This window comes from Danaus plexippus, chromosome 25 (genome assembly GCF_018135715.1).
Source record: "Danaus plexippus chromosome 25, MEX_DaPlex, whole genome shotgun sequence".
NCBI lineage: Eukaryota > Metazoa > Arthropoda > Insecta > Lepidoptera > Nymphalidae > Danaus > Danaus plexippus.
The window spans coordinates 1650150-1669790 of record NC_083553.1 but is presented as its reverse complement, the minus strand read 5'-3'; the positions used below and the strand labels follow the sequence as shown (position 1 = coordinate 1669790).

Sequence of the window (19641 nt, the reverse complement as noted above, 5' to 3'; positions counted from 1 at the left end):
AACTATTCCAGTACTTAGGTATCACACGAAGACGAAAAATAGTAAGAGCTTCGTCCTCATTGGAGGATGGAGACTGAGCTTCTGGAGCTTCTGGTCGTCCGCCGATAAAAAGGGGATGTTTGAATTAAAGCATACTAATCCTGTGCGTACTAAATGCACCCTATATATTACTCTAGAGAGGTTGGTTACGCCTGTGTTGAGGCTGGCAAGATTGGTTTTCACAAAGTTGTGGTCAGTAAGTGTTTACGCACATCTTTTCATGAAGTTCAAAGCAGTTTTGTGATATTTGGTCAAATGTAACAGTAGTGGACAAGACCGACTTTTCTTTACATGGTCAAAGAATTTATCCCGACGTGAAGTAATGACTCATTTTTGCAAGGATAATGAGTTACCTGACACATACCTTAGTTTCTGTATAAGTGAAACAAATTTAAGGTTTGTCTGCTTCAATACCTAATCACTGGAGGCAATCGGAGTTTTGACGGACTCGTTCTGCAAATTTGGACTCAACTAGGCGGCGACAAAAACGCTTAAGAACATTAAGTAAACAAGCTTCAAGTGTTTTTTGACAAGACAACAAGTGTTGAATTTGACAAGACACACATTATCTGAGTTATGAAATTTACATGCTCTACTATGGCGTATTGTCGATCTCTGAGGAGATCATTCTAACTTAGGTGAGCCGTTCGATAAAAGATTTATAATCTGTAATTTTACAGAGGTAATTAAAATTTGGCGGCGATTAGCATGGTCTGTGATTGGCTGCTCCATTTGTTCGATTTACAATTCAACCAATGGACTGCAATAAAACTATTTCTGTTAACCTCGATTTAATATAAAAAATATATATCAAATACGAGTTGTAGCTTATTGTTAGACTGTATTTATAATCTATTTTTCTATAGACATATCTATAGTGGCTTTTTGGATAAGGAGAATCAATAAATAGCTGATTTTTAATTTCAACTTGAATATTTGAAACACAAATAATAAGTCACATTTAGCTTCCGTTGATATTTAATTTTAATATTAAAACGAAAATACGTTATTATTTAAAAATATATCTTGTGGTTAATGACCATCGCTTTTGACTTTTTGCGGCCTCCATTTTTTAACTCGTGCAGAAAAGTCTTTACTGCTAATTCGTCCATAAATTCTTTGTTATGTGACTCTTGTTCTTGTTCCTGTTCATCTTCTTTCTCTAGCTGCTTCTCCTCTTCATCGTACATGTACTTCATGGATAAATCGAAATATAATTTGTCATCGACAAGCCTGTAGTCCGGTTTTGATATAGTTCCTCTTAAACAATCATGGTAATGACACACCATCTGCTGTTGTTCAGCAGTTTCACAAGAGCCTGGAATGTTGGGAATAAATTAATTATTACATTTTAAACTTAGTGAATTCATTTTTGTCTTCCTCTTTATTATGGGTGGGACTTCTTTATTTACTAAATTTATTTTTAAAATAGTGGAAGTTCCTGAAACATTATATTTGGCCTACATCGCGTCGGTTACCTGTTCAAAGCAAATACAGTATAGCTTCGTAAACACAACGTTTTTCAAAATTAATTCGAAGGTATACGTAAGGAGAAGCTTCTAATTAGGTACAGGGTATCAGACAAAAATGCATAAAAGCTGTTCATATTCGTGATATTATTTAGTTATATAAAATGACATTCAATTCAAATAAAACAAAATTGCTTTAACAAAAGTGTCAACTAAACTATTTATATAATTAGTTATAGTTAGAGAACTAATACTTCAATTTAATTAATTTGTAGGAGACTCGAATAATGCTTAAGTATTAATAAGTAAATTTTCTTTTCTCAAAGGTGTAATTGGCATAAAAGGAACTGCTACATCAAAATTACCTGGTCTCAAAGTTCTTACAGTGAGTATGGCTCTTTCAGGCGTCATTCTTTTGAAGCAGACCAGATAACACGCCAGCATCGTACCAGTGCGTCCTCGGCCATGGCGACAGTGTACACCAACCGCCTGGATTTTATTACAATGATAACATTATATTTATTTTAAACTATGATTCCATTTTATGTTGATGACTTACATCAGAATTTTAAGGTCGGTTTGATTAAATCATTCTAAATTCTTTTAAATATTAAGTCCGAAAAAATGAAAAGGAGTAAAATAAAAGTTATTGTATACCTATACAACTGTGTGAAGGTTATATTTTATTTATTTATGTTTGAAATCGCAGAAGACATCAATAATAAGCTCAGTAAAAATATTATAAACTTACCTCTCCTCTGATGTCTGCTCTTTCACAGATTTCAATAAATTTGATAATTTGCTTCAAGGTGGGCGCTCCGAATTCCTTGATCCTTATTTCCGTCCATTTTAAATTTATATCGCATTCCAACAACGGCGGGATCTTCTCAGGCGACAGAGTAATTAATTGATTGATGCCAACGTCTGCTAAATAATTTAAACTGGCAACACTTTGAGGGCAACCCATACCCGCTATTTTGTTATCCACTAACCATGAAAAGTTGATCGGTGGATAGGAAGCTTCTTTAACTTTCTCGCATTTGACCTCCTCTTGTTTAACTTCATCTTTTATTTCACCATACTTGTTAAACAATCTCATTAATTTGACATTAACCTTATTCATGGTACTTATTTTCTTTGCTCAAAACACGGCACCAAAGACTTGATTATTATAGTTGCAAAATCTTCACTTTCATTGCTATATCTGAATGATTTATTTTACAAACAGCCAACGTGTACACTATTTTATTTCGTCTATTTTGAATCTAGTACAAAACCGTTAAATTTGGATTAAAGCCAGACTTAATCAACTGGCAAGGCGATTGGCAAGACAGATTTGTGACATTCACGCGTAATGTATCCATTCATTGCCAAATTTATTTATATGGTTGAAATTGAAATGCATTCGTATTATATAGAAGCAGAGGTTTAATTAGAGGTAAGAAAAAAAATTATAAGATTAAATATTTATTCAGGTACTTTTAGTAAAATACGTGAAAATATTTATACAAAACCAACGCTTAACCAACCTCAACAGGTTTCTTGAGAATTCTTTAACAATTTCGGAATATGGAGTAAGCATCAATAAAATTTTAATTCTGATCATTTATGCATCTGTCGACAGGTAAAAAATGATGCCATAATAATTATTAATTACGCTTTACAATTGTTTAAAATACAATCAGCGTTGTAAACTTAAAATTTTAATTCGATCGTTTTAAAACTGACCTTGATTTAAAACGTCAGACACCTTGAAACTCATTTTTGAAGCAGCAAATTTTTCATGGATTTTTTTTCTAAAGTGACATATAAAAATGTATACGTTTATTTTAATTTTATTTACAAAGCATATTTTTTAGACCAATCAAACAACTAGCGTCACTATCAAATTAGATTTCACTAGGTTATAGAATTGACAATACTAAGACCTGCTAAAAAAAATATTATTTTTTTTGTATAAAAATGATGTACAAATTCTACAGAAAAGATTTAACTAATATTTACAAGACATTTTTGGTGGCTTCCTTGGCCGCTTCAATAAACTCCTCCATAACGTCTCCACTGACTCCGAATCTCAACGGATTGCTTTCAGTCAAGTATTCAAAATATTTGCCAACTGCCTCTTCATGTTCCTCAAAATCCAATGAACCTGTACAAAAGATTTTATAACTAATAATCCTATAATTCTCTTATGACTAATTTTAATCGTGTAAATTAAATCTAACTTCCATATGGAATCGAAATTATTGATTACAATTTACAACCGCGCATACAAAGAAGTCAGGCAGAAATTGTTTTATAGTTTATAAGTATGAGAAATATATTTTCCACGGTTGTGTGTAAACAGCTTAACTGGCTTTGTAAATTATTAAACTAACCTGGTCGTATCATTCGTATAACGTTCATTGCTTGGTCAGGAAGGAAACGGTGGAAATGTACGAGATAGCTGGCCAACATCACCCCGGAACGACCGCGGCCTTGACGGCAGTGAATACCGATCACCTGAATATTAATTTATATTTTATTTCACTTCATTCATGAGACTAAATGTACTTTTATTGATGCTCGTGTAATAAAAATAATTGTTTCGATTGACAACTTTGTTTTAACTAATTGTTATTAAAACATTTTGTTCCATTCATTGCTCACCTCGCCATTTTTATCTGATCTTTTACAGACATCGATAAACATCTTTATTTGCTCGACTGTAGGATTTCCAAATTCTTCTATGGGTATTTCAGTCCATCTTAATCTGGCAATACCGTCCACTGGAGGCTTCTTCCCTGCTGTTAGTGTTACCAGATGCGTTATGCCTTGGTTTACAACAAACTTTAAATTCTCCACGTGTCTTGGGAAAGCCATGGCAGCTAGTTTTTTCGGTATAACCCAAGAAAACTTTAATGGCGGGTATGCATCCACAGCAATATCCGGGAACGGATTTTCCGGTATGATAACAGTCAAATCGTTTCTTATTTCTTTTGTTGCTCCAGCGAGATGTTTATCATCTTGTTCTGTTATGTTTTCCGTCCTCGTATACACGTGATAGGTTTCGTCACCCATGTTAGATTTTTTTACTGTTACAAAGAAAATATTATTGTATTTATCAATTATTTTAGGCGGTAGGTAATACGGAATACTAACAACACTTTTCACACTGACAACAACGCTCAGTTTTGACCATGTGCCTTGGTGTTTACATATAGACTAAAAGTGGACGACAGATCTTGGCACGTCTCGGATTCTGGAGGATGGAAGAGTAAGATTTATTTCTGGAAACCTTGGCCATGATACCTTTGCTTCAACAGAACATAGTTTTTGTTTATTTTCGTCTTTACTGCCGTTGAAATAAGTTGTAAGAATTTCAAAAATATATTTTTTAGAATTATAGTATGAACGGTGTGCATTGCGGCATCATTGTGTGAAATTTTAAACAAAATCTTTTTGACGTTGTTAATTTTATGACAATAATTGAAATTATGTAACTGACTAAAGTCTTTAATCGCACCGTATTTTAGAACAAAGACCATGTTGTGGTAAAATAAATTTAAATAATCCTAGTGAAGTGAATATAATAAATATTTGTGTTAAAAGGTTTTTCCTTTTCTACAAAGTCATTAAAATTATCTTAAAACAAGTTACAGTATACTTTCTACTCGGCTGTCACTATTATAATTTAAATTCTATAAATTTCAATTGTTTTTAGAATTTTTATTTGTTGATCGTGATTATGTATTTGTCTCATAACAAATGCTTTTATTTTGATGCTAGTTCATACATTAATTTTAGTATCTGACGTATATAGCACAGACGTCACAAATCCCTCACCCATAATTAAGTCTCGCCAGTGTCGGTCAGAAATAACAAAATGTCGTAATTATTATTGTCATATTTACCTCAAGGTTATTGACCTCCTGGACTGCGTGATATGTCATAACTGATGAAGTACTACTACAGTGCTCAAATAAAAGTATTTTTGTATATGAATATTTTTAATAAAAGAACTTATATTATACTATAAAATTACTACTTACTACTATACTTTATAGTTATAAAAGAATAAGCCGTTTGTGATCCGATATTCCTACATAGTCATAGAATCCATGACGTTAATTCCAACGTTTATAGGTGGTCATCAAGAAAAGTTTTATTTAAGACTAGTTTTTGCCCGCGACTTCGTTCGCGTTACCGTCGTTTTTCGTAAAAAAGTAGCATATGTTAGTGATTGTGTAATAGTGAATCCTCACGATTTAGTGGTTTTGATTAACTTTCGTATTTTAGTAGGGTAAAATAATATGTCTATCCACAATCCTGTAGAAAAATATAATGAACTGTAGAATATTATTATTATAGCTGTGCCCGCGACTCCGTCAGTGTGTAACTTCTTGTTTGTTATTAAGTTGCTGTTTTCGGTCAATGGAACGCCTTAGCTCTCGTTGAGAGGAGCTCTTAGAGTTTTGAGACGCCCGTGATGTAGTTCGTCTCGCTCTGTCAGCTGCTAATCGCACTAACTCTCATACAATTTAACAGATGTGCTCTTTTCTCTACCGATTTTTGAGGAAGCTTAATTCTCATTCTCTTAGCTTGACTCGAAGTTAAAGATAAAGATAATCGTTTCTTAGGTGACATTGTGTATTTTACTTTTAATCGACGTTAACTGAAAGGCTGTCAGTTACCTAAAAAAATCATCTTCTTTAGAGGAACCTGACTGAACTGAAGGAACTGAAGAATTATACCCAGAAATATGTGTAACTTACAACAGAAAAGGAAATGAAATAAAGCTGAAACGCCTGCGTAATACAATCTACGTAGACCTACTTCACTTAAAAATAAATACCCATTACTACTATAATTAATAAAAGTACCTACGCTTTAACTACTCAATACAAAAAAACTGAACATAAATTAGCCAAGCTAACCTATACGTATCTAAAACTCAGGCGTACTACTTCTACTTCTACTACTTCGTCACCTAAAAATAAATAAAATGGAAACTATATATAATTTGGAATTTGAACGAATGTGTAAACACTACCAAAACAACTAACACCTATTTTATAAAACAACAAAAAGAGAAATTTATATAAATTATTTAAATACTAATAGTCGCGCTGACAGGCGCGGTTTATAATATCAACTATTGTCAGACAATAAAGTCGAACGTCCTGAACCAATCAACAGCCAATTATTGAATGAAGCCTGCGCTCGCCTCCCGCCTTTTTATACCCTACCGCCGCGAGCCGCGCTGAGTGCGGCAATCGTTACGCAAAAATAATCCTTATAGCATGATTCAGTATTCACGCGCGATGGCTTATTAGCGTATTTCATGTATTAGTTCGGTGTTTGTATACTGATATCTATGATTCTTTTTATATTGTAAAGGTAATAATGTAAATTTTTATTTAATTAGGGTTGAGTGAGAGTATATTATAAACGTAAAAAGTAAGCAAATATAATCAAAAAGCTTCGAACTGCTAAGCTATCGAGAGTTACTCGTGTTATTGTGACGCAACAGTGAGTATATTTTTTATATAATTTTATGTAGAATATTTCCGTCATACATGATTTCTATGTATCTTTCACCATTGAACTGCACACACGACGGACGCTTAAAATATTAAGTAATTTCTCCCGTTTTCCCAACATTTTCATTCACTGCTCTGCTCCTATCGATTGTAGCGTGGTGAAAAGTGTACTATAACCTGCCCAGGAGTATGGAAAATAATTGTGCCAAGTTTCGTTAAAATCTGTCGAGTAGTTTTTGTTTCTATAAGGAACATACACACAGACAGACACAAAGATTATACTGATTTCATTTTTGGCATCAGCATCGATCACTGATCAGCCCCTGATAGTCATTTTGATAATATACATATTTCATGTACAGAATTGACCTCTCTACAGATTTATTATAAGTAGGTATAGATATCTATTTTCTATTTTATTTAACTCTGACAATGATAAGTAATCTACATACATTCAATGTCACGTCGAGAAATTTATACAAATATGGCATATTTCATCCTAGATTATTTTTTTTAAGTGAAAGGTGACAAACGAGCAGACGGCCTACCTGATGGGTTCACAGTCGTCCATGGACGTAAGAGATGTTGCGAATGCGTTGCCAGTATTGGTTGTTGAGGAAGGAGTAAATGGTAGGACTATGGAGATGGCAAGAAAGAGTGGGAACAGACAAAGACCACTTACAGTACTTCAAGCCAGTCCATGCTCGGACTGTAGTACATTGAACACAGCTAGGCTACCACCCAAATGATATATTATTAGAGTATCCCTCAAAATCCGTCCCCTGTCTGTTTCGGCAGCTCCTGTAGTCCAAAATGAACAACTACTTTTTTTTCTAATCTCCGCCAACTCACGATTCACATAACTTTTCTTTTAATTCTGATTCAATAGTGTGAATTTGACGACGTAAGATAGCATTGTGATTGTTCTTTCAGAGCACATATCTATAATATATAAAATCTTATCATTCAATACATTGTGCATATAAAAAAAAATTGATTTAAATTATAAAAAAATATATATGTTAAGATACTGATGCGGATACTCTATTCATAAGTACAGATAAATCTTCCCTAAGGACTAATCTCTTATTTATGTAAACCAATAGACAACTAATATAAATCATTTTTAACTTTATTGTACTTAAAACTGAAGTCAAATAAATATCTTAGTTAGGAGAAACAATGGAAACAATGAAATATGAATAAAAATATTTAATTACATACAACACAGGTATAGTAGAGTGTAAATAACGGTATTTACTAAATTATATATCAATTTAACATTTTTTGGACCATAGTTTTGAGCCAATTCATTCCTCTACAACATAATTCGAGACGATTCAAATAAAGAATTAAGTACATTGGGATTAAAAAAAAAAAAATTGTCAGCCAAGTGTAAAAAAAATTAAGACTCTAGTGAATAAAACTATTTAGCTATATACAGATTAAAAATAGACATTATAGATGTTGGTAAAACATGTAACCTCAAAAGAACTTGTAAACGACGACACTAAAAAAAAGGTTCTATATTTTTATTTACATTAAAATTCAGTATTAAAACACGAGCTAGACTTTTTGTATGCAAACGTTGTAACTACAAAGTCTCTATAAATGCAACCGATACATAACACAAGGGAATGTACTAAATACATTATATACTGAACGTTTCATTTTCAGTTTATAAAACCTCTGATATGTGCAAAGATTAGATCCCTTATAATTAAATGACATGCCCTTAGTTACATTAAATATTCTTATAATATAAATTTAAGCTCAAATCACTAAATACTTTGTTACAGATAACCTACCGTCACTGACGCGCCTAACGCCTGGCAATACATACTCAACTGATTCTGAACAATACGAATCCTGTATGAGACACATCATTATACGTTAGGAAAACTGGAATATCATTAACACAATACGTTATTTATGGAAATTTAAATACATTTTGTTCCGACAATTTAATATAAAACAACATTTATAAGAGAAAAACCTTAATATATATCTATTAATACTCATAAGACGTAACACAAGGCACTAGTATTAGGCCTTCACGGAATTGAAAGAACTATTGGAGTCTGTCGCAGAGATTCTTTCAACACGAACACGGAAAACATCTTGCTACAGATTATAAAAATTTCATACAAATATATGGAAATTTTAGCACCTTCCATGGGAAGTGTCTGCACTAAGAGCTTTAAGCCTAGTACAATATAATGATACGAAAAAAAAAATATCGCTTATTTTTTTTAATTTCTATGTCGCTTTAAACCCGAGCCACGTGATTTATTTCAGCAATTTTTCGTCTATTAGGAACTATATTAAGATGTATGAGTTCGCGTTACGTTTAAAACTAGAAAACATCAAGCAACAACAGAAATGGATGGAATGTTACCTATATCAAGATCACTAGTCTAAACCTAGCCTTATTGTCAACCCGAGGACCTAGCAACTGGAAATATAACATCACCAAAACAATATCAACCGCTGTCTGTGAGAAGAGACGTCGACACAGAAATTATCTCGTATAAAAATAATGTTCCCATAGCATCGTTGTGTTGTAGGATTTTTTATAACTGACAGTAACAGTAACAGTATAGAGAAACACGAAACCTAATAAAATATTAGTCAAAGTAAAGTACATTCTCGCACCGTCGTTCGATTTAATTCTGTATAAAAATTTTGCTATAATTTAATTATTCGTGACGACGTTATATAACAAAATTCACATCATTTATTGCTCTTTTTTCATTAGTAATTAATATTTTCCGCCGGCCGGTGATCCTGACGGCGCATCGTTATCATTATTCTACATATCACCTTATTGGAATGTTACACTTTGAGTTTTGATAAATTTATTACAAACGATACATTATCATATAAATATGTTAGTAACAGTTCGCTTAAAGATCTTCAATAAACGCTATGAACAGCGAAATCCTGTCGGAATAATTGACCGCGTGTAGCATTGGCCACTATATTGGCCAACGTCGGCCAATTCGCGGTTCATATCGACCGATGCATGGCCCAACATTGGCCAATCGCAGCCATTTAGAGGTAAGTCCTAGTTGATATGCATGCGAGTGAACGCTACGTGTACATTTTAATACTCGACCCGCACCAGACATGTTCTTGCAGTGTGTACTATAGATGCAGTATCTGTCCGTCGTCCTTGGACGGTATGGCGTGCGGGTAGAGCTCGGTCTGGTCCTCCAGCATGATCGCCGTCAGGTCCACGATCTCGTCCTGTTCGTCCTGATCGAATCTGGAACAAGTACGAACTACTTTATTGTCTACCGTTAATTGTTATAACACTTCGATGGCGCGGACTCTATTATAATATACATCCTGACATCACTAGTCATGTGACTTCAGTTACATATACAGCTAGCTGTTTTGGACAACCGCTGTACGCCATCCCGTGTACATACTTGCAACCAACTAGTAAACACTGCATGCCTCACCAATCAAATAACATCAAGCAAAAATCCTACTTGCATACATCAATACCACTTATGATTTCATTCCATCCACGATTAAGATTGTTAAAAGCGCCATCTATCAAAAGCTAAGAAAAACATTATTGGTCGGCCGCTACTAGCGCCGCCGCTTCTGATGTGACCGTAAGCAGAACTACTCACTGCTTATTCTTCATACAAATACGCGTGTAATAGGTGCGTGTGAATAATTTGTAATTATCTTTTAACGGTTTTTATTTTGAAATTATATGTATTTCTATCTGTGTACTACATGCTGGTGATGTATCTAGCCTTCTACCCCAAATCTCTGTGCGAGTCCCTGGTTGTGTGACCTTGTGGAAACTTCACGGAAATCTGAGGTAAATTAGTCCATACGTTTCTTAGCCACATTACTGTAAACTTTCTTAGAAATCCGTTAAGTAGTTTTTGCTTGAAAATGTGACAAACTTCAATACATCCTCACAAACTTCCGCATTTATAATAATAGTAGGCAGTTCTAGTAGGTTCTTTTCAAATTTGGTTAGGTAGAGAGAGGAGCTGGATGGTGGAGGTGAGCGTTTAAGGCGCGTTAGATCGGGGCCCCTTAAACCTACACCTGGGTCGCATGTCCCAGGCACTGTTGAAGCTGCTCTCCCTACAACGCGACGGACCCGGCACCAGCACGGTGAATACATGGAACACTGAGAGGTTCCGTCTCTGTCTGATGTTACATAAACCGTGCTTGTGTGCGTGTGCGTGTCTGACTGTATCTGTATGAGTGTGTGTGTGACCTGTCGTCTTCCGTCTCCGAGGGCGGGTGTACCCTGGTGTCGGCAGGCGGCGGTCCGGCTCGCTGGTTGGCCGGACGAACTGTGATGATGAGGTTCGAAGAGTTAGCTACCATCATGTCGGTCACCTGGAACGGATACAATATATTTAATGACTAACATAACATAATAAAATCATATATTCTAAAATACATAAAGAAATTTGGTAACTCTGATGATATATATTAGCTCCTGACCGATACATGTTTTTCTAATAAATGAAGAGAAAAATAATATTGATCAAGAGGTATTCCTTTTAGGTTATATTATTTTGGACTATTTTATATATAAATATTTATCATATCAAGTAAGCAGATAACATATTTTTATTTCACCAGTAACAAATTTTCCATAACTAATTGTTGTGTTGTAATTAAGATACTTTAATACCATGACACACCTTTTATCGTCAACATCGGTTAAAACAGATCAATTACTTTGTTATAAGGCTTTATCATTTACTATTAATCGGACGTATTTTCGACAGTCAGGTTTTATGGAGGCCGGTTTGAATTTGAGAGTGCGGAAAGATATTATTAATATTTATATAACTTTATCTATATACAAATAAATTAAGAGTTTGTATGCAATACTGAAATTATTGGCTTTTGACTAAATTAATATATATATGTATATAATATATACATGGTCCATATACCAAAATAAAATCTTTGCCTAACAATTAAAAAAAAAAAACGATTAATAACTGTAAAAAACACTGGTAACACTGAGTCCTGCTGTCAGGGTTGTCACATCACATTACCTGATCAAGGGTCTTATTGGAGACGTCTATCCCGTTGACCTCTAGCACCTCGTCGTTGACGGCCAACAGACCCGTGGACTCGGCCAGACCCCCTGGCACCAGTCTGGATATGAATATACCGGGCGAACGCTCCACTCCCGATGGTGTCACGCGGACCGAGGTGCCATCCCTGGAAAATTGTATCTATTATAGTAATCCGAACGCGGGAAACAGTGGTAGGTTCGGGTCACCGAAGATTTGGGAGGGGAGACAGGGGTGTGTTACATATTATACACGAGGTGTACAACGCCAGTCGAACTGTCCTTATTCGACCATCTCGGTGACCATGGCCCAAGACCCTTGACCCTCTCGACCTCGCTAACGAGGCCTCAGTTACACGGTCAGCTTGTTTACACAGGCCTTTTATTCTGATGTCTTCATTGTGTAAGCTTTTTAAGCCATTTCCTTCCGTCGGCATCCTTACCACAATAACTGGGAGCAGTGTATATATTTTCATTAATGGAGTTATAATCGAGAACTTGTATAACAATGCTGAATATTTTTTATCAATATATCTCTAGATTTCGAGCTGTATATACACCTGGAATTTTCCAGCAGATGATAATCACCTTATAAAGAAACCCAGCGGTCTGTCGGAGCCGTGCTTCAATAATTTAACTCTTCTGCACGTTTCTGGCACTATATCGACATCTATGATCGCTGACACCTGGAAAATATTATGCTCATATAGTTTCCAGAATTATTATAATTTTTTTTTGTAGAATTACAAATATAGCAAAGGCTAACTGTTGAGTTGAGTTAATGTTTGTTTAGATATGACATTTATACTGTCGTCTTGCCAACGATATCATAATTACTCCTAATTTTATAAACGTTGGACATTATGTGTGTTTGCTACAATTTCACGCAAACACTACTGTATACATTTTTATGACATTATAAGTACATAATACAGTAAAGAGCAAATCAATATATGTCAGGTGTACTAACAAGTCCTTATATGTAATGTTTACTATTGTTTATGTGTGTGCGTGTCCGTGCGTCCGTGTGGGTAAGCGCGTTCGTCAGCGCGTTCGTATGTGTGCGTGTGAGCGAGTGTGTGTGTGCACTCACCATTCTAAAGTCGTGCGGGTTTGATATCGCCAGCCCCTTGTTCTTGGCGGGCGCCCCGCTCAGTATGGATGAGATAATGTTCCTCGGTCTCATTGTGCCGTATCCATTTAACTCCTCGAGGCTGTCTCCTGGAAGAACAGCATCATAATCACGTTATCACAATGTCTTTTCGTCTTCGTCGGAATGCAGTTTATGCACCAATTAGGCGCAAGTACCTGTGATGTACTGAATAAACATGGATTTAAAATCTGAATTATTTTATTAAGTATGTATATCTTAGTTAGTATATAAAATGTTTATATACAGCCATCGCTAAGTATTGTTGAGAGTCATGGCTGCACTAGACGCTTTGAACGTAAAGATTTTCTATGTATATATAAAACTAATACTGAGGATCCGTACAGGACCCGTCAAAGCATAGCTGATACGGATTCTCCGCTAATATCAGACGCATTATTAGTCTTATTTTATTATCAGCTCCATCTAGTTGTTATATTAGTTGATTTAGATATTATAATCTTTTAAGGCATTCATATAAACGTAATATATCCGACATGGCCATAAAAATGCCATCTAATTCCATCCAATGGCATCACTGGTACCATAATCGTTTTTATAATGGCGTTACTGTCACTTTTATTATTTTTGTAATAATTAACTGGCATTACAGTAATTTTAACTAAGAAATATTTGTATGGTGAGCCATTGTAAAGGTTTTATAACGTGCTACCAAATATAGTACTGTTTGCTTAACACGACGTCCTTACTATTAGTATAACAGTATCCTTAAGCCGAGCTTACAGCGACATACCAGGTGTATACGGAGCTTTAATTATTACACTTTAATTCACAATAGTCCTCACATTATATCAGTAATGTAGGTTATCAAATAAAAAACGCGAAACGTTTCGTATGTAGTGATAGCAAACTTGTCGTAAGCGCACCTTAATAATATTACATTGTTATATATGAGGCTGTGAAATAAATAATTAATTTAATGTAAGCGCATTGACCGTTCAATATAAATCGTGAATACGAAGTACATTGTTCCCAAATTATCGCATTTTCAATTAAATCTTAAGTAAACTTACGATGGACAGTAATTTGGGGATTAATTTTGTATCAAACGTAAACATTTGATTAGTGATAAAACATATTCTTTGTTGGAAGCAACGAGATTAGGACGACGATTACTATCAAGATACGTCGACGTACAAAAGTTATAGCTGTCATTTAAAATTAACATTAAATACCTAGCCTTATTATATGCTATATTTTTTATGCTCAACAACGGTTAATTTACTACAGTTTGCCTCTCCAACTAAACATAGGTTTTCAAGTCTTATATATACTAATCATCCTACATGTATATATATATATATATATATGTGTGTGTATGTGTGTGTGTAAATACACTCATCAAATATAAAGAGTAAAGCTAAGGTAACGTTTTCAATGATTTGTTTCAAATAATTCATGTAAAGTCGTCATCGATAGAAAATGATATCTTTTCATTATAAAATATTTCACCACAATTGACCTTTAATAAAAACAATTTATATAAAAATGCACTTGGACGGCTATTGTAGGGGCTTGAAGGTCAAGGTCAGACGCCCTTGTCCTCTTCCGGAACCCAAACTGGTATGGAATCTTAAGGGCCATTAACTAGTAGAATGTGCCTATATACTTTTATTCTAACAACACGAACAACCGTATATAGAATCGGCGAGAAAAAAATAACAAAAATAACAGAAATACCAGAAATAACAACAGTTCAATGCATGTAACGGTTTTTGATGTGATATAAAATATATATATGTTCACTGACTGAGACGACTCAACAATATTTGATGTCCAACAAACCGTGAACATCTGTGTGAGCTATGAAAGTGTATAACAATTACATTATAAAAAATCTTTCATCAAACTCATACATAGCAACCAAATTCATCAATATAAAACATTTAAAACTTCAATTATCAAACAAACCATAAACACGAAACCGGAAATCCGTTACAAGAATTTAAATACCGACAGTCATTTATAAAACGTCTTCGTTATAATCTGTGCTTAATTAAAAACATAGGCTTAAGAGTTAAGACTATAAAAACTTGACCTTAACAAGTGTTCTATTATCTATAGTCTATTATACCCTCGCATGTAACCTTCGGATGAAAGAGTTTCAATCGGTGCCCGTAGAATAAATTAAAAAAAAAATATCACGCTATAAAATCAGGCGTTTATGAACCTTATCGCAGTTGATCAACAAGGGAGCGTCGCATTCTATGCTAATGCTAACAACAATGACACTACATCCGATCTTTATAAACAACAAAATAATACTAATACGTATATGACATAAAGGCTATTATCCTGTGATAGGTTTTCTATAATATCATTGTCCGTGCAATGAAAACGTGTCGCCGTAAAATATAATTGTGTCTCAACTAACATTTGCATATAATTAATGATTTGGATAATATTAGCCGTCCAACTGAGTGACACAAGTCACACTCAGCTTCGTACATAAGTATTGAGTAATAAAATTAATATTTTTAACAGTCCATATAAAATATTTGAAGTGCTTTAATCCATTCAGCCCAGTTCTAAATGTTCTTTGTAAGCTTATTTATACAAACTTTCAAATAGATAGCACCTTTCTATGAAGATGTATTTTATGCATACCTTTCCTCTGTATGATAACTCGTAGTAGGGGTTTAGCGGTGAGCAATGCTCGTGCCAAGTTATCGTCATTATTAATGGGCAGCAGGTCTCCGTCCCGAGGATCTGTGTAACTTATGAGGAAGGCCACATCATGAAGCCGATGCAATTTCTCAATTAGGCCTTTGAAATCTTCGTATTTCAATTTTTCCGACCTACTGAGAGCAAACCTTCTGAATTCCGCATCAAACTGAAACAATCACATCATTATGTTAATCACTTCTATATAACTTCATAGAAATTATATATAACTAACCATTGTCCGAAATTTAGTATTGGCTGTGAATAAAATCCTATGAGTCATTGTCAAATTACTAATTTGATGATGAATGCCGTAATTAATAATAAAATACTTTGAACATATTTATTTAGTGACAAATAAAAACTAATTACATTTACATTAAATTAATTTTAAGGGAAATTTTAAACTGGCAGTAGTCATTTTTTATTATTTAGAAAAAAGCTGTAGTCTCCATAGACTAAATTAATGGAAACTAGTTAGTCATATTTTATCTACATTTTTACAGCTTAAGCATATTTGGAAAAGGAACTTAATTTTCAATATAAAAAAGTTTAAAGACAAGAATAGTACTCTTTCTATCTTGACATAGTTTTCTTGTTAAACGAATTCATTCATCTAGATCTACATTTATTTGATTAAAAAGTAATGATATATTTAAAATAATCAGTGTCTTATATATTATTAAATGTAATAACAAGTAATTGTATGGGTACAACAGAGTTTCCGAACCCATAAACCCGTCTATATTGAACTAAAGTAATAAACCTAATATCACCATACAATGACTGTATATATAACTTGTTTTATTTATTTATTCAATACAGCTTAATATCTGTATAATAAAATAACATACTTCTAGTTCTTAATTTTGATACTTGATTTATTAAAACGTAATAACTTCTCAATTGGTAGTTCAATTACTTTGTGAACTTGTTAATTGATGTCTTCATTACTTCCATTACCAATTAATTAAGAGTTGTTTTTTGTAACATTTAGTTTGCATAGTATTTTAAACTTTCAAGTATGATTCATATTTCGATACACTGAACTTACAATACCTTACTGGCAGTTATTATAAATAAGGAAATTAGAAATTGGCTCCCACATACCTTAGTTTTAACTTCTACACTTTGGCTGTCGATACGAGCGGCTATTTTGTTCTTTGACATCTCGCTGGCATTTAAAACTATATAACTACAACAACGAGCAGATATTTATAACATTTAGGCACTTAATTTGCAAATAAACATTGCATATTATCAAAAGTTTCAAATAAATGAGGCTGTTCAGTCAACACTACTCTCGCGTCGTAATTTCTGACAGTTCTATTTCATTTACAAAATATTTTACCTATTAGTAATATTTGACAAATGGTACGACCTTATTTTACTGTAGCAATGTGAAAACACCAATTTCATTGGTTATTTTAAAAGTAAAATATGTGAAGCAGTTAAAACAAATGATTCGGTCCTTTTTACGCAGACTTTTTTATAATAAAAATAAAAAAGTTATAAATATTAATAAATACAAAAATGCTTCATTATTTTCTGTTTTAAGCACAGTTTTATTAACAATATAACAAAATTATAACGTATAGTCTCTTCAGATAATATTAAATTAATATTAATTATGTATTAGAAATGGACGCGATATTTTAATAAAAATTTTGAAGGTAGTAATAAGACTTTGCTGAAGAATATTCTTTAAATGTTTTTCGAAAAAATAAATTACCTATTTTTTTCCATGCAATGATTTATTTTCTATCTGTGATTAAAGGAAAAATCATGTTATCAAAAACAAAGTTGCACAAAAAAAAAAACAAAGTTGCACAATTGTCATCCAAAATTTAGAAAAAGTAAAAATGCAAAACTGTATTGAAAAACAGTGAAACTTAAGTTGTAATATTTTAATTATATTAAACATAAAAAACTGTAAACAAAAACAAACATGAAAAACTTGAGAAATACAGACGCAGAACGTTTTAATCCATGTCTTAGGGTTAGGATTTTCATTTGTTTTATTATGTGGATTTAACCTTAATACTTATATAATGAAGTTGTTGTTTTAGGAACAAGAAAAATCCTATCAATGTCTAAATAATAATAATTTTGATCATGAAAAATGCGAGGCATATTTTGATAACTACAACACATGTAAGAAATTTTGGGTGAGGATCTATCAACATAACGCAAATATTTTATAGTGATATCATTTTTCTTTTAATAAAAAAAATATATATTTTTACAGGGCAAAGTATCTAAAGATCGACGAGCCAAAGGCATTACACCTTATTTACCTGATCTTGAAGACAGGAATAAGGTTAAAGAAGAATATATAAAGAAAATGAAAGGAGAATAAAATGATTGATTAAATATTAATTTTCTGTGAAAATAGCAGTCGTAATTTATATATAGGACTTTGCAAACACAAAATAACGCATTTTTTAAAGACTGAACTAATTTATTGTTTCAATAAAATGAATTGTGGTCTTAAATTGTCTTTTTGTTTATAGATATATTCTATGTTGTGTACTGCAGAAACCTGTAGTACATATAGCACATTTTTTGTTATTTATTTTTTATAAATGTTTATTGTTTATTAAAAAGCAGAAATGAAATATGTTTGACAAAATATTTAATGCTATTTTTTGATGATTTGAATCTAAGGATTTTTGTAATAACAAAGAACTAGTTTCATTTACTAAGTTGTTGCATATGTCATAAAATGTCTGCCTGAGATTACATTTTCAATATTTACCTGCTAAATATTTGATTCAGGAGTTTCGATCAATTTTTTTTCTTATTTTCTCAATGTCACAATGTCATTAATTACAACTTCATTTTCATCTAGTAACCATCTAAAATATGTTAAGGATTTTTAATTTTTTTTCTTTTCTAGTTTTAAGTATAGATGTCAAGTTCAGCAGAATATATGAGTCAAACAACAGTTTTGAATGGATTTAATTTATGCTAGAACAGATAAATAGTTCATATAAGGTCATAGTGATAATTGAAGCTTTAAGGTAGATTTTTTCATCCTAGGCGTGCTAAAATGAAACTATATCCTTAAGGGCGCATTTTCATTGCTCGATAAGGCCCGCATTAGGGGTGCGGGAGATTTCTGTAACGCATGCCATAGGGCCCGCAAAGAGTTTATCGTTTTCACTGGTCGTCAGAGCCCGCATACGGGGTGCTGGTGATTTCTATAACGCATGCGATAAGGCCCGCATGCGGGGAGCCATTTTCACTGGTCGTTAGAGCTCGCATTTGAAGTGCGAGTACATTCGTAGTCTCGATAGATCTCTACGAGTTTTAGCATTTGTGAATCCGAAAACCGTTCAGCCATTTTGCTCCCACGCTGCGTAAATAAACAGCGTTAATAATATAAATAATGCGCGTAATATTGATGACGTCTAATAAATGACTGAACGGAGGCGAGTCACCGCATGCTTTGTATCGACCGAGTTATCGACTGACTAGTTTCATTGGTCGTTATCCCGAATGCGGATATAACCCGCACACGTTTAATCGACCGAGTTATCGACCAGTGGATTTCATTGGTTGTTAGCTCGCATGCGGGTACTCCCCGCAATCGGGCTAACTACCGACTTATCGACCAATGAAAATGCGCCTTAAATGAACTGAAAGTGTTATTAATAATATCCGTACATATCTCCTTTTGTTGATATAGAAGTAATGGGAACA

General features: G+C 33.4%; 4 protein-coding genes and 1 long non-coding RNA gene across 5 annotated transcripts; 2 read left to right on the top strand and 3 right to left on the bottom strand.

Annotated features, from left to right (window-relative positions):
* Positions 1–999: 999 nt before the first annotated feature.
* LOC116775230 (dual specificity protein phosphatase 23-like) lies at positions 1000–2781 on the bottom strand. The gene is made up of 3 exons (XM_032668083.2): positions 2260–2781; positions 1874–1997; positions 1000–1357 (listed from the first exon to the last, which is right to left on the bottom strand). The coding sequence occupies exons 1-3, from the start codon at positions 2629–2631 to the stop codon at positions 1053–1055; spliced, it is 801 nt and encodes a 266-aa protein (XP_032523974.2). The 5' UTR covers positions 2632–2781; the 3' UTR covers positions 1000–1052.
* Positions 2782–2959: 178 nt separating this feature from the next.
* LOC116775229 (dual specificity protein phosphatase 23-like) lies at positions 2960–4767 on the bottom strand. The gene is made up of 4 exons (XM_032668082.2): positions 4650–4767; positions 4158–4582; positions 3887–4010; positions 2960–3657 (listed from the first exon to the last, which is right to left on the bottom strand). The coding sequence occupies exons 1-4, from the start codon at positions 4687–4689 to the stop codon at positions 3509–3511; spliced, it is 738 nt and encodes a 245-aa protein (XP_032523973.2). The 5' UTR covers positions 4690–4767; the 3' UTR covers positions 2960–3508.
* A 389-nt stretch (positions 4768–5156) lies between these two features.
* On the top strand, positions 5157–9554 carry LOC133319586 (uncharacterized). The gene is made up of 2 exons (XR_009753139.1): positions 5157–7019; positions 7549–9554. It is a non-coding gene; the product is annotated as an uncharacterized LOC133319586 (long non-coding RNA).
* Positions 8228–17271, bottom strand: LOC116775129 (partitioning defective 6 homolog beta). The gene is made up of 7 exons (XM_032667951.2): positions 17047–17271; positions 15880–16105; positions 13195–13322; positions 12690–12787; positions 12082–12250; positions 11283–11407; positions 8228–10298 (listed from the first exon to the last, which is right to left on the bottom strand). Exons 1-7 carry the CDS (start codon positions 17104–17106, stop codon positions 10178–10180), a joined length of 927 nt encoding a protein of 308 aa, XP_032523842.1. The 5' UTR covers positions 17107–17271; the 3' UTR covers positions 8228–10177.
* Positions 17272–17757: 486 nt separating this feature from the next.
* LOC116775152 (coiled-coil-helix-coiled-coil-helix domain-containing protein 7) lies at positions 17758–18431 on the top strand. The gene is made up of 3 exons (XM_032667983.2): positions 17758–17935; positions 18006–18104; positions 18185–18431. The coding sequence occupies exons 1-3, from the start codon at positions 17885–17887 to the stop codon at positions 18293–18295; spliced, it is 261 nt and encodes an 86-aa protein (XP_032523874.2). The 5' UTR covers positions 17758–17884; the 3' UTR covers positions 18296–18431.
* The last annotated feature ends 1210 nt before the right edge of the window (positions 18432–19641 follow it).

Excerpts from the sequence above, each read along its gene's own strand:
- LOC116775229 (XM_032668082.2), bottom strand. The coding sequence starts at position 4,689 with ATGGTCAAAACTGAGCGTTGTTGTCAGTGTGAAAAGTGTT. Across the intron at positions 4,583-4,649 it reads TTGTCAGTGTGAAAAGTGTT|TAAAAAAATCTAACATGGGT; the intron begins GTTAGTATTCCG and ends TCTTTGTAACAG. Across the intron at positions 4,011-4,157 it reads GATCAGATAAAAATGGCGAG|GTGATCGGTATTCACTGCCG; the intron begins GTGAGCAATGAA and ends ATTAATATTCAG.
- LOC116775152 (XM_032667983.2), top strand. The coding sequence starts at position 17,885 with ATGAAAAACTTGAGAAATACAGACGCAGAACGTTTTAATCCATGTCTT. Across the intron at positions 17,936-18,005 it reads GTTTTAATCCATGTCTTAGG|GAACAAGAAAAATCCTATCA; the intron begins GTTAGGATTTTC and ends TTGTTGTTTTAG. Across the intron at positions 18,105-18,184 it reads ACACATGTAAGAAATTTTGG|GGCAAAGTATCTAAAGATCG; the intron begins GTGAGGATCTAT and ends ATATTTTTACAG.
- LOC116775230 (XM_032668083.2), bottom strand. The coding sequence starts at position 2,631 with ATGAATAAGGTTAATGTCAAATTAATGAGATTGTTTAACAAGTATGGT. Across the intron at positions 1,998-2,259 it reads GAGCAGACATCAGAGGAGAG|GCGGTTGGTGTACACTGTCG; the intron begins GTAAGTTTATAA and ends AATAAAATCCAG. Across the intron at positions 1,358-1,873 it reads TGTAAGAACTTTGAGACCAG|GCTCTTGTGAAACTGCTGAA; the intron begins GTAATTTTGATG and ends CCAACATTCCAG.
- LOC116775129 (XM_032667951.2), bottom strand. The coding sequence starts at position 17,106 with ATGTCAAAGAACAAAATAGCCGCTCGTATCGACAGCCAAAGTGTAGAA. Across the intron at positions 12,251-12,689 it reads CCGCTGGGTTTCTTTATAAG|GGATGGCACCTCGGTCCGCG; the intron begins GTGATTATCATC and ends ACAATTTTCCAG. Across the intron at positions 10,299-11,282 it reads TCGGAGACGGAAGACGACAG|ATTCGATCAGGACGAACAGG; the intron begins GTCACACACACA and ends TACTTGTTCCAG.